This window comes from Eptatretus burgeri, chromosome 2 (genome assembly GCF_056783735.1).
Source record: "Eptatretus burgeri isolate ZD-2024b chromosome 2, Ebu_testis_v1, whole genome shotgun sequence".
In the NCBI taxonomy this organism is placed as follows: Eukaryota; Metazoa; Chordata; class Myxini; order Myxiniformes; family Myxinidae; genus Eptatretus; species Eptatretus burgeri.
Window position 1 is genome coordinate 28,436,069 of NC_140962.1, and position 13,990 is coordinate 28,450,058.

Here is a 13,990-nt window from a genome sequence, read left to right on the forward strand (position 1 = left end):
TTCAACACACAATTTAAAATAGATATATTTTGTCCTTTTTAAACAAATTCAACTTCCGCCACCTGATGTTGCACCACCATTTCAGTGTGTGGTATGCGTAGTTCAGAGCTTTGGCTCTGAGTGAAACCAAGAGTGCAACACAATTAACCTTTTCAAAGTCCATGAAATAATTAAAATTGATAGATCAATTTAAACTTTTCCCATCACTGGAGACGGGAACTCTTCCTAGTATCAAATATTTCCCCGCTGCAGTAACGCTCCATTAGCTTTTTTTCTCTCCCCACTTTACATCAGCAGATATAGACAAAGTCTACGATTTGGGATGACTGACTGTAAATGTTGCACATCTTGGGTCAAAGTACACGATAACATAACATCCGTGGTTGTTGTCGCTCTTATCTTTAATCTTGAGACTGCTTCAACTTGCAGTCATTACAAGCAAGATCGATTAAACAGTAAAGCTCTTACCACAATGTATGTACAGTATTGCACAGTTGGACTTTTACCTCCACATAACTTTAGTTTTGACCCAAGTAATAAAACAATCATTCAATCTCAAACATGACATGTCAACTATGATTGGTTTTAAATGTCCAATAATGGCATTAAACATCCACTTCTTCCGTTTTTCTTTCCCTTACCTACGTACACACTCTTCCCAACCTACTTTCAAACTCTCATAGCCTTCCTTTTTCTAAATATGTTTTGGTAACCACACAAAGTAGGAATGTTCAAAACGAAGTGTGGGAGAGACCCATGCTCACATTCACAAGCACATTTGCTGTGCCATGTATGGCACACTCAACACATGCATTGCCCAAGTAAGTTCACAAAAAGTGGAAAACCTTTAAACAGTATGAAAGGTTCAAACGATATCCTTTGTAGAGAGACAAAATGTGCATTTTGAATGGGAAATGACCGATAGGAGTCAAACTTTTCATCAATCTTCTTCTTACTATAATGGAGCAAACGTGGATGTCACCGAAACTCCAAAATTGACATGTAACAGTTCTGAGACCGAGGTCGAGGTTCCAAACCCGGTTCTACCTCTTTCTATCCCCAATGTCAACCTTCAGTGACCTCCCAAAGCCAGCAGACGAGTACATACTTTAGCCAAACGTCTCTGTGCACATACTCCAGCCCAAGCTCTGATAAAATGAGAAGGTTATGACCACCGGGAGGGCGGGAGTGCCTGCTTGTGATTAAAATTAAATCAGGGTGAAAGCAAGTAATCATTGTAAATGATTTTTTTTTTAAAACAGCATTTAAATCAGTATTGGTGTAGCATACTATGCCTTTCCAGGCTGAACAAGTGAGCCACAATTATTTGGTTTACTACGGGGATAGATATGCAACAAAACCCATAAAATAGCATTGAGCAACCTGCTCTCACATCATTACTACTCGTTGTTGCTCGAAATAGTCGGCCAAAATTTTACCGAGCGCGGCGCAGAGCCTCAATGAGATCATCTAGAATTGTGGTCAACAACCGCAACTCGGCCTCTCCACACATCCTAAGGTTTGCACCTTTCCTACCAACCACAGTAACATCTGTCCCAGTGAAAGCAGCAGCCAGACTCAAGCTTGACTCCCATGCTCCATGGACCCTCTTAGAGCTTTGAGACTCTGGTACCACTGGAAGCGGGCAGAGGAACCGAACGGGGCACGACAGTGGAATTGCTGAATTGGAGGCTGCCAGCAAAACTTGAGTTTGTGCCTCAGAAACCGCGGTGAGGGGTATGCGATAACCTTCAGGAGGGCCATACTCAGAAGGGAGCAGAAAATATCCCTTCTGGTCAGCCTCAGCTTTTTCCTAAAAATAAAAATTGTAAGCAAGGAGGTGAAAGGATTGTTAAAATGTATGATTTCCATAATTGATATGAACTCACTTTTCTTTGAGAACATTTTTCAAAAGTGAGGCCAGCCTACCTTGGCAGTGAGTTGGTTATAAGAAGAAAGAGGAAAGTCAGGAGTTGGAGAAATGCCTATGATGGCTGCTGTCTGATCCGGCCTAGCAAGTCCTAACAGCACTGCAAAGCCTGCCCCCATGCTGGAGCCCACCAACACCTACAATCAGCACGACGTTGAACACACATCTCCATGAACGATCAACCCTGCCCAACCTCTCTCAACGTCTGACCGTGCATTGCCTCAACTCATACCTGTGGTCCAGATGTGAGTTCATCCAGCACAGCCAGAGCATCTCTCTTCCATTCAGTGAGTGACACAACCTCAGGGTCTCCTTCCGATGTTCCGCAGCCAGAATAATCAAACCTGTTTGACCTATATCCAGTTAACCTACAAACTTATGAAATGAGACAACTTTTTACAGGGTGAACTGAAGCACTTTGCATTGTTTCCATAAAGTGCTCGAGGGTTACGCGGATATAAATTGCAAGTGCCATATTGACTTAATGTTACCTGACAAATGCATGCCCCACAGAGCGACAATATTCCTCCAAAGCAGCTACTTTTTTACCCTCCATGGTGGATTGAAACCCAGGAAGGTACAGGACTCCAGGACCTTTTCCATCAATTTGGACATATGACAGAGATGGACCGCCATTTCTATGCAGCTTCTGGACAGTTGCCTTCTCTCTTTGACCTGTCCATGGCAAGAAGACAAATTATATATCAGACTGCTTGTGAGTTGGTGGGTTGTGGGTTGAATGACAAGAACATACTTTTTATTCATTTCCTTCTGCAGCGCTGATAAAACGACATTCTACATATGTAACCTTTTCAAAATTGGCTCAATATAACAAAGAAATAAAGCTTCAATTGTTATGAAATCTACTGATAAATTAGTTTCCTTGTAAAGGCCCAGTCACACCTTGACGTTTTAGCCAACGTATGCCGATTTTTGAAATTTTTTTCTAAAACGCTGGCACACGTTGAATACGTTATGGGTAAGTTTTGATAACATTGAGAGCACGCTGAAAAACACTGCCATACGTCGTTGTACACTGGCTTTAAACGTTGTACTTTTCGGGTGTTCTCAAATTTTTGCATGCTTGAAATTTCACGACGTATGCCGGCGTATGACTCACACGTTCCGCTACGCTGGCCACAAGTTGTATGCATGGTCTGCGATCGTTGACAGACGTCAACACATGCTACTTGTAAGTTAATCATAAGTTGAGACACGCCGAGGTAATGTTTAGCGTACCCGAAACTTATTTCTAACCTATGATTAACGTGTTGTTGGCACGTTACGCGATCGTTGCCACACGTCGACAGACGTTACTTTTAAGTTACTCATAGGCTGAAAGACGTCGGTATAATGGATCGTCCTTGCGTCAGCGTCCACGGCCAGGACACTTATTTGCAGCATTCTTCAAACGTTTCTTCGGTATGACGAGGATGTTCACACTTCGATGTCTCGCTTGGATATGATTCCAATTGTCCATCGGCAGCGTCTATTTAAAATAGTCGAGTTTGAGCGTTTTAACACGTTCAGAAGAAACGCTTCAAATTTCCAAACCCCAGCGTCAAAAAACAAAGGCGAGTGACAACAATTTAAATCGTTCATTGTAAACAATGAAAACAGTTGAGTGGTACCGTTTAAAAGTCGTTGAGTGTAAAAAAAAATCCAATTGTTGAGCGCAAGCGTCTACTTTCAATAGTGGAGATGCAGCCATTTAAATCGTTGAGTGGCAGCCTATGAATAGCAAACCCCACGTCACCGGCAAAGATAAACTGCCGCACTATATGGATAAGTTAGGCTATCATTGGGCATAGTTTGTGAACGCCGGCTACACGATAATTATTCGTTGGTATACCGTATCTATAAGTTATCGAAGCGATCTATGCACATTATTAGTTCATTGTGCATTTGTCCAAACCGTTATGAATAGACCTAAATCGTAAAAACAAGCGATAGCTCATTGTTGAAAAAGCCCCATAAAAAATTAGCCGCGAAGAACTTCAAACAATGGTGCAAAGATGTCTCCTACCCGTGGACACACGGACGCAAGGAGGATCCATCATAACCCACACCCTCCCCCTCACACTCACCTACTACTGCCAACATGAACAAACTACTACTAATACTAATACTGATACTGTTACTGCTGACATGGACATCGACTCAAAAACACTGTTGGGTTCCCCTTTTATGAACACCATTTTTATATACCAATTCCCAAAATTGCTGGGAACACGTCTTTATATGGCAGTTGTAAGTTAGAAACACGTTCATTTATTTTTTTTTGTCGACCGGAAGACGTCATTGGAATATGTCTACATACGTCAATGTGTGTTGGGACTACGTAAAGAATTGGTTCAAAGCACGTCAAACATAAGTTAGAAATAAGTTTCGCGTAAAAAAAAAAGACATTACCGCGACGTGTTTGGACTTATGAGTAGCTTATAAGTAGCCTTTGTGGATGGGTGTAAGCGTCCGCATATCGTGTGTAAAACTTATCCCCATCGCATGCGGAACGTGTGTCATACGCCAAGTACGTTGTAAAATTTTGAACACGTTTAAAATTTCTTGACGTACTCTACTTACTACAACGTATGATAGCATACTTTAGCGTTCTACTCACGTATACCAAACTTACTCTTTCCGTATTTGACGTGCCCCAACGTTTTAGACACATTTTTCTGAGGTCGGCGTACGCTGGCAAGATCGCCAAGGTGTGACTGCGATGTTGACACTTCCATTTCTACGGCAGTTATGATTCGAATCGTTGTGTGTCAGCCTTTTAATAGGCTACGTCACGACATCGTCGGCGATGCGTGCAACGCGCTATGCCTAAGTTAGACTATCGTTGGGCATAGGTTGTGTAGGCCGACAACAGGTTCAGCATTCGTTGGTATAAGTTATCTATAACACAACGAAACGTTCTGTGTCCGTTACTAATGCGTTATACATAAGACCAAGTCGCTATGAATACGTCCGAATCTTTAAAAAAAAAATCATCAAAAGTTCAACGTAAGCCAGTGTTTTACATAAATTTTAATACGTTGCCATCGCTGGCTAAAACGTCAAGGTGTGACTGGGCCTTAAGAAAAGAATGAACCATTTTTATTTATTTTTAATGTTAATCTCAGGTTCATTGTGGAGCAGGCACATGTGGGACAAAGATATTAGTAGTTGTCTGTGTACTATTACATGAATGGCAAGGACCCGAGTAAATAACGAATGTGTCGTATTTGGCCTTTGAACCTGAATTCCTCACACCATTAGCCATGGCGTTCAGATAGCGACACGATTAGGTCAACCTCATGTTTTTATTCCTCCGCAGATGAAGGTCGGATGTACGACTTTTTGGGCTGTCTGTCCCGGATAAAATTCTGAGGCACTAGCCTTTCGAGGGGAGCATTACTTCATTTCAAAACGGCCAAAGGCCTTGAAGGCGGAAAGTAGTTCTGATTTTTCAAGGAATGACTTGGAACAACAGAAGATGCCCAGTCTGTAGCTGGTATTAGAGCCCAGCTTTGCTCGGTGGTCAGTCAAGCAGTGGTCATGGCCGATTACAGTATAATGCTGAGAAATTCATGACAATGAATCTCTTCCAAAGGCTGATTATTGAAATAAATATGTGGGATTTGTTTGTCGATCCTTCCACAGTGACAGGGTTAGACTGAGATTTTCCAGGATTGAAGGACATGCTTAATTTATCAGACCAGCGCTGAAACAATTCCAAATCAGCAAAGAGTGATGCAGCTACAATCCGCAGATGAGTGGAATGGGAGCACTGTACGACGAAACGTGACGTCGTCCACAAAAAGGAAGACAGGGTTTCTAGTGCGTTAAGTCGGCGATATACACCACATCACCAAAAGTATGCGGACACCCCTAATGATTGGATTCGGCTAGTTCAGCCACACCCATTGCTTACAGGTGTATAAAATGAAGCACACAGCCATGCAATCCCCATAGACAAACATTGGTAGTGGAATGAGCCGTACTGAAGAGCTCAGTGACTTTCAACATGGCACCATCATCGTATGTCACCTTTCCAACAGGTCAGTTCATCAAATTTCTACCCTGATAGAGCTGCCCCGGTCAACTGTGTGCTGTTATTGTGAAGTGGAAACGTCTCGGAGCAACAACAACTCAGCTGCGAAGTGGTAGGCCACACAAGCTCACAGAGCGGGCCGGCCGAATGCTGAAGCATGTGGCGTGGAAAAATCATCTGTCGTCGATTGCAACACTCACTGCAGAGTTCAAAACTGACTCTGGAAGCATCGTCAGCACAAGTACTCTTCGGCGAGAGCTTCAGGAAATGGGGTCCATGGCCGAGCAGCCGCACACTAGCCTAAGATCACCATGTGCAATGACAAGCGTCGGCTGGAGTGGTGTAAAGCTCACCGCCATTGGACTCTGGAGCAGTGGAAATGCGTTCTCTGGAGTGATGAATCACGCTTCACTATCTGGCAGTCTGACGGATGAATCTGGGTTTGGTGGATGCCAGGAGAACGCAACCTGACCGAATGTATAGTGCCACCTGTAAAGTTTGGTGGAGGAGGAATCATAGTCTGGGGGAGGGGTGGTTATTTTTAATTGTTCGAGCTGAGCCCCTAAGTTTCAGTGAAGGGATATCTTAACTCTACAGCACACAATGGCATTCTAGACGATTTTGTGCTTACAACTTTGTGGCAACAGTTTGGGGAAGACACTTTCCTGTTTCAGCAAGACAATGCCCCCGTGCAGAAAGCGAGGTCCATACAGAAATGGTTTATTGAGATCAGTGTGGAAGAACTTGACTGGCCTGCTTAGAGCCCTGACCTCAACCCCATCGAACGCCTTTGGGATGAATTGGAACGCCAACTGCGAGCCAGATCTAATTGCCCAACATCAGTGCCCAACCTCACGAATGCTCTTGTGGCTGAATGGAAGCAAATCCCCACAGCAATGTTCCAACATCTAATGGAAAGCCTTCCCAAAAGAGTCGAGGCTGTGATTGCAGCAAAGGGGGGACCACCATGTTAATGCCCATGATTTTGAAATAAAATGAGACGTTGGACGAGCAGGTGACCACATACTTATGGCCACGTCGTGTGGATGAGGTACAAGACTGGGCCACATGCACTGCCTTGGGGCACTCTTGGCACAACTTGGAGAGGTGAGGAGAGAGTTCCATTGATGGAAACACATTGATTGAGAGTTGAAGAAGTCAGAAAGGCAGATGTGTTGGCAGCCTGGTATGCCACAGTGAGCAAGCTTGGCAAGCAAAGCAAGATGCCAGAATGAATCAAATACCTGAGACACGTACAGGGAAACGGTCTTTCCCTCTTGTTTGAAATTTAGAAACTCCGACCAATGCCGAGAGAGAGGAACAGCAGCATATCCAGAGTCAAGTGACTGAATACAAACAGGTTGTCACATATCAGACTTTTTCTTATTTTTTTTTAAGAGGAAAGACAATGTCAGTAGTGATGATTGATTCCATGACTTTGCTCTCATTGAAAAGAATTGTTGATATAATCACGATGACACTTGTGGGTTCATGAAAAGCATACTGATTGGGCCACCGGACCCATTATTCCATTCCTGAGGCCAAAAATAGGATCTTGAGTGTTTCCCAATGGAGGTTGGTCGTGCTAAATTGCTGGGACTGCTGGAGACAATGGTCAGTTTCACTGGATTGTGTAGCCTGGTGTTGGCTTAGCGGTTAAGGTGATGGCTTGGGATCCTAAAAGTCCTGAGTTCAAGCCCTGTTGGCCGCTGAATTAATACACCAGGAGGTTGACTCAGCCTGTCATCCATCCAAGGTCGGCAAAATGAGCACCAGTGTACTGGTAAGGGGGACACTGCATCAATGGCATAGCCGCATCCCGACCAATGATGCAACCAGCAGCCACAGGCTGCACTCGATATAGAGAGAGACAGAGACAGAGACAGAGACACACTTGATTGTGTCGGCTGAGGCTACTGCTGCTGCTGCTGCTGCTATGCTGATTCAATGCCCTTTGCTGCTTTGGGCAGAATTCGGAATGTGATCAGGGGGTGCCGGTGAGAGCTTGACCACGCTTCACCAAGGACACCTTTGTGGGATTTTTAACGTCCACCAACGAATGCTGGCAGACGGGACGCCCATCTGTTGTTGTGGAACACTGGGATGACAGTTTATAGCTGCGACGGGATTCGAACCCATGGGTAAGATAGCTTAGAAGCGAGTGTGCATACCTCGAGCTAGGCCATCCTGTCAGCCCAGCCCTTTTGATAAAAGAGAGGGGGTGGGGGGGCAGAAAAAGAACAAATTTATTTTTCAGGATTGTAGTTGTAAGTATAATACCAACAAGAAGCGAATACTTTGATATCGCGCGGCTGGGGGCAATAAAAGTCAAGGTTAACAATGATGAAACAATTTTGCAGTTATAAAATTTAAATGTACACACGGGTGACTCAGCATGCATGATGGGAAGAGTTGTGACGTTGGACAAATTTCTATTTATAGCCCTCAGATCAAAGGGACGTACACGGCCATAAGTGTGACAGAAGACACAGGACAGAATAGCCAATTATATCACAGCGCGATGTCGCCGTGCTATTAAAAAAAAAAAAAACGTACGTGCAAAAAAATATGAATAAAAAACAAACAATGAAGAATGAGCGTTACAACGCTGCCTGCGCGTCGACAACGGAACAAGAAGATGATCACTTCCTGCTCAGAAAATCAACTTCTGGCGTCACACAGAAAATGATTGAGTACAAAAAAACGTCGCTCTTTCGCATTAACCCCGCCCACAATCCACCCGGCAATCCCCGCCCACAATCCACCCGGCAATCCCCGCCCACAATTCACCCGGCAATCTCCGCCCACGATCCACCCGGCAATCCCCGCCCACGATTCACCCGGCAATCCCCGCCCACGATTCACCCGGCAATCCCCGCCCACGATTCACCCGGCAATCCCCGCCCACGATTCACCCGGCAATCCCCGCCCACGATCCACCCGGCAATCCCCGCCCACGACCCACCCGGCAATCCCCGCCCACGACCCACCCGGCAATCCCCGCCCACAACCCACCCGGCAATCCCCGCCCACAACCCACTCGGCAATCCCCGCCCACAACCCACCCGGCAATCCCCGCCCACAACCCACCCGGCAATCCCCGCCCACAACCCACCCGGCAAGCCCCGCCCACCACCCACCCGGCAATCCCCGCCCACAACCCACCCGGCAATCCCCGCCCACAACCCACCCGGCAATCCCCGCCCACAACCCACCCGGCAATCCCCGCCCACAACCCACCCGGCAATCCCCGCCCACAACCCACCCGGCAATCCCCGCCCACAACCCACCCGGCAATCCCCGCCCACAACCCACCCGGCAATCCCCGCCCACAACCCACCCGGCAATCCCCGCCCACAACCCACCCGGCAATCCCCGCCCACAACCCACCCGGCAATCTCCGCCCACAATCCACCCGGCAATCTCCGCCCACAAGTGTGACAGAAGACGCAGGACAGAATAGCCAATTATATAACAGCGCGATGTAAAAAGTCAGGACGCTGGATCCGAATCTCGATCCTCAAGTCTACACGACCACACACCGACGACGGCTTACTTTGCACCCAAGGCGTTCTGAGTCGGGGTGGGAAAATAGGGCAAAGGGGCGGGAAAGGACGGATGAGACCGGTTCGAGGGGAAAGGGCCGACGCACATCTCTTCACCAAGCACGCCATGCGCACTCCTCTTCTTCATTTATTTTTCTCCATCCATAATTTGTGTTTCATTTTTCACATGTTAAATAAATCCGTGCAGTAAGATAAATAAAGACGAATAATGCACCCTCACAAAGCTGTGACAGGAAACCGCCGGAAAAGTTATTATCGATTCTCTAATATTCTATTACCAACTGTACCGACATGGACGACATACATTGCACACAATTTTAAAAAAAACAAGCTCGAATGAGCGAAGATCCTCGTCCTCTTAATGATGACGTCATAAAAATGAATATGACGTCATTGTGACGTATCAGGTTTGCGATAAATTACATCTGTGCTAATGCCCGGCTTTATTCCCGCAAACAAAATTCAAACGGCTTGCCTAATTTCGGAGATAGTGGTATAGGCGATTTCCATTCGCGGCGATATTATGACGTTAACTTTTTTTCTCGGAAGAATTTCCAAAATCGGAGATGGTTACTGCCTGCGCGTGGGCTTTCTGCGTTTCACGAAGATCCGATGAAAACTCTGGGTTGTGACACAAAAAGTGTCAAAAAATAGGAATGACGTCATAAAAAATTGATATGACGTCATAGTGATGTATCATATGTGCGGTAATTCATCTCTGCCAATGCCCTGTTCGATTCCCGCAAACAGAATTCAAAAAGCTTGCCGAGTTTGAGATAATTTTCTAGGCGATTTCCATTAAGCGGAGATATTTTGACGTCATAACTTTTTTTTCTCAGAGGAATTTTCAAAATCGGAGATGGTTACTGTCTGCGCAGGGTATTTTCACATGTATACGCCAAGTTTCAGGAAGTTTCGATGAAAACTGTAGGCTGTGAAACAAAAAAGTCCACAAGAACAACAACGTGAGTAAGACTTAGAGATCCTCCACGAGGATCTAAAAATGTTTCACTGCAGTATACTGTAATCAATGCAACCTCGGGGAGGACAGGATGGCCTAGAGGTGGTAGGCACACTCGCCTCTGAGCTATGTAGCCTGGGTTCGAATCCCGACCCGACTATCCTGGTGTTTTTCAGGCAGGTTGATTCATCAATGGTGCGTGCCCTCCCTCGGATGGACGTTAAATTGGGTGTCATGTCCACCTGATTCTAGAAGACTCGAGTTATCCACTTGTCACTGCCAAAGGTTGATAACTTCGTCCATTGTGAGCGTTGTCCCATAAGCTGTTATGCTTGAGTGCGGGTGAATCCAGTGGACGCAAGTTCAATAAGAAGCAAGAAATGGCAAATCACCCGGTGGGCCAATCAGGTGTCATGAGAATAAGCTGCTCAGCAAAAGGGGTTCGATGATGATAGTCCTGCGGTTGAAAGGAGCGAAAACCCAATGAAGATAGAGCCGTGAACAACAAACATGGAACCAAGCTCTGTGAGTCAAGAGAGGAAATGATGTGTCGCTGAAGATCGGGCTGTGAATGTGGTTTAACTCCAGTGAACTTTAGTTTAACTCTCGCACTCATGTGAAAGCCTTCCTCTCCTCTTCTCTCCTCCCTCACGAGGGAGGTGCTAGAGCCCGCGGTGGTCGTGTCGGCCAAAATGATTGGTTCGAAACCAGATAAGAACCACGCCTGCAGTGCTGCCATTGGTCGGACGAGTAAATGGAACAAGATTCATCATGGGAAAGTACTAACAAGTTGGCACCGATGAAAAGTACACTACGGGACTGTAGGTTGGGCTACCATATGGAAGGTTTTGCACAGACATGTCCTCCTTTTCGGTTCTTACATATCCGTCCGGCGGGGTTTTTTAAATTTCTAAAAATGTCCGGGACATTGGCATTTTTTTGCTTTTGCATTTTCAAAGGGATAATTCTAAGTTTTGGGATACCTTTTTAAACCTTATTTAAATGGTTAAACCATTTTTGCACATTTTCTTGATGGTGATAAAATGTGGTTGGTAATGTTTGGACAAGGACAGTTTGGGATGTCTGTACGACTCCATCATGGCGTAATGGACAGGTTCAAACATCGACACTCATGCGTCCTCTGTCTATATAGGGTAGGTTTGCGGTCCGTCTGTCTGTCTCTCTCGCACCTGAGACTTTTGCGACTTTTTTTCCCAAAACATATTTAACTGAAACTTAGTTCATTGCTTTATTATGAAAAGTTACAGAACAAGTTCAACTTTCAGGGCATTTCATCAATTTTTAACAGTTATGCTCTTTTTCAACTTCTTCTTCTTGCGCAATGGCAGCTTGGCTGTCATGTAGCTATCATTTCCTGAGAGCATGGCTGTGCCACTGATGCTGTGCTCTTGTACCAGTGCACTGGTACTCATTTCACTACCTCAGAAGGATGACAGGCCAAGTCAACCCCACCTGGTGATAAATCAGTGGCCAACATGACTCAAACTCAGGACCCAAAGATCCCAAGCCAGCAACCCGAGCCACTAAGCCAACACCAGGCTCCTTTTTAAACTTCAAAAACATCACATATGATACATGGGTCAGTGTTCAGCTGCCCTAACTCCATCCCACTGCTTCATACCCATTGCCTGAACAACTGACCTAACTTAACCCCAATAGAATCATGCACTGCCATTGCATTAAACAGCACAGATCGGCAGGCCTCAGGCCTCAGGCCTCAGGGCTGGGTGTTAGTCCCAGTGCAATTGGAATAACCTAGACCGAACGAAACACATTGGGTTTCAGAGTTTCATCTTCTTCATTCTGGTTCTGGTACTGGCTTGAGTGTGCATTCAAGCAAACAAATATTTATCTCCGGTTTGTTATCCTCGCTGTCGTTATTGGTTTATAGTCTACAAAATATATCGGTAAATGAAAATGGATTTTCCTTCAATTTTGATGAATAGACCCAAACACGATTTGTCAAGAGTTTCTTCTTCTTCATTTTGCTTCCGATATAGGCTCGAGCGTGCGTTAAACGCAAATTTTTATCTCCCGAACATTCATTGGGACCTGTAGGGGGCATGTATTGGAAAGCAATTTTCACTCTTGTTCTGTCTGTCTGTAGGTCAATCCCTTACTGGTCACATTTTTACTCCAATCTTCACCACAAAACTTCACCACCTGGTAGAGGTAATGACAAGCTGGAAGCCTATTGTTTTTGAGGTCAATAGGTCAAACTGTGACCTGCTACAGGTACCATGTAAACCTGTACTAACCTGTTCCATGGTCGGGTTGTCGGCGACTAAACCGTCTCCCCCACCAGGTTTTCTGGTGAGGAGGGTGTTTGGATATGGACACCCAGCAGGATTAAAAAGAAAACCTGTCAAAGGGCGGAGGAGCTCCTTGTGAGCCAACGGCCATCCATATCTAGTGCCCAACTGTGTCTGCGGACGTCCTCCTGCAGTTGGGTCACTTCTTATTAGAAGGTTGGTGGCAGGATTTGCACTCCGGCCACCGTAAAACCCTTCATTCCGCAAAACGCAAAAACGCAAAAAAATCTGAAAACCCACTCCGTGGGAGTACCTCCTGCACAGCTTCCCTTCACAGGGCAGCTCACCGGATGACGGGATTGGGGCAAAGCCTTCGGGACCCCCAATCTTTGATAGGAGGGAAACCACGGGGTAACATCCCTGGGTCAGATTGCGGGAGAGTGTGTCGGAGTGGTGCTGAGGTGTCGTCCACCAGACGGCGGTCTCCTTGGGTTAACCTGAGGCGGTCCCTTCGGGTGGGTGCCTGGAATGTCCTATCCCTAAGAGAGGATGATCACCTGTCTCTGTTATCATCTGAGCTCAAGCGTTTGGACATCGGGATTGCAGCTCTCTCTGAGGTTCGGAGACCGGATTGCAGTGAGATAATGGTGGGTGGTTACACCTACTATTGGTCTGGTCGCTCTGATGGTTACCATACCCAAGGAGTTGCTGTAGCTGTGTCCAATGATAATTGAGGTAACACCGGTCAACGAGCGTATTATGAGATTAAGGATTCGTCACTCCTTAGGTGTCATTTCCCTGGTCTCTGTTTATGCTCCGACTGAGGCGAGTGATCTCACCGTGAAGGATGCATTCTACGCCACACTCGAGTCTGTGGTTGATCAGTGCCCCAGACGAGATACACTTCTAGTATTGGGGGATTTCAATGCATCGACTGGAACTGATAGGGACGGTTATGAGGTGTGTGTTGGTCCCCATGGGTCAGGAAATATGAACCACAATAGCACTAAGTTCCTTGACTTTGCAAGAAGTCATGGACTTAGTGTGGCTGGTTCATGGTTTCAGCGCCCACAAGCTCATCGCTGGACTTGGTATTCCAACGCTGGCGGTGTGGCAAAGGAGATTGACCATGTCCTCGTTGATGGTCGTTGGAGGATGATCCAGAACTGCAGGGTCTACCGGAGTGCTCAGTTCCTCAATACTAACCACAGGCTTGTTGTA

At 45.9% G+C, this 13,990-nt stretch overlaps 1 protein-coding gene across 2 annotated transcripts; it reads right to left on the minus strand.

Moving 5' to 3' along the window:
• Positions 1–383: 383 nt before the first annotated feature.
• On the minus strand, positions 384–9,671 carry ABHD10 (abhydrolase domain containing 10, depalmitoylase). Of its 2 annotated transcripts, none has more exons than XM_085852634.1 (5): positions 9,526–9,671; positions 2,422–2,605; positions 2,163–2,274; positions 1,930–2,067; positions 384–1,813 (listed from the first exon to the last, which is right to left on the minus strand). In XM_085852634.1, the coding sequence occupies exons 1-5, from the start codon at positions 9,641–9,643 to the stop codon at positions 1,436–1,438; spliced, it is 930 nt and encodes a 309-aa protein (XP_085708760.1). In that variant the 5' UTR covers positions 9,644–9,671; the 3' UTR covers positions 384–1,435. The 2 variants fall into 2 exon arrangements, with proteins under 2 accessions (XP_085708760.1, XP_085708750.1); XM_085852624.1 differs by having other exon boundaries at positions 2,163–2,283.
• Positions 9,672–13,990: the final 4,319 nt, after the last annotated feature.

Excerpts from the sequence above, each read along its gene's own strand:
- ABHD10 (XM_085852624.1), bottom strand. The coding sequence starts at position 9,643 with ATGGCGTGCTTGGTGAAGAGATGTGCGTCGGCCCTTTCCCCTCGAACC. Across the intron at positions 2,606-9,525 it reads CAGAACGCCTTGGGTGCAAA|GTCAAAGAGAGAAGGCAACT; the intron begins GTAAGCCGTCGT and ends TGCCATGGACAG. Across the intron at positions 2,284-2,421 it reads GTGGGGCATGCATTTGTCAG|GTCAAACAGGTTTGATTATT; the intron begins GTAACATTAAGT and ends AACTGGATATAG.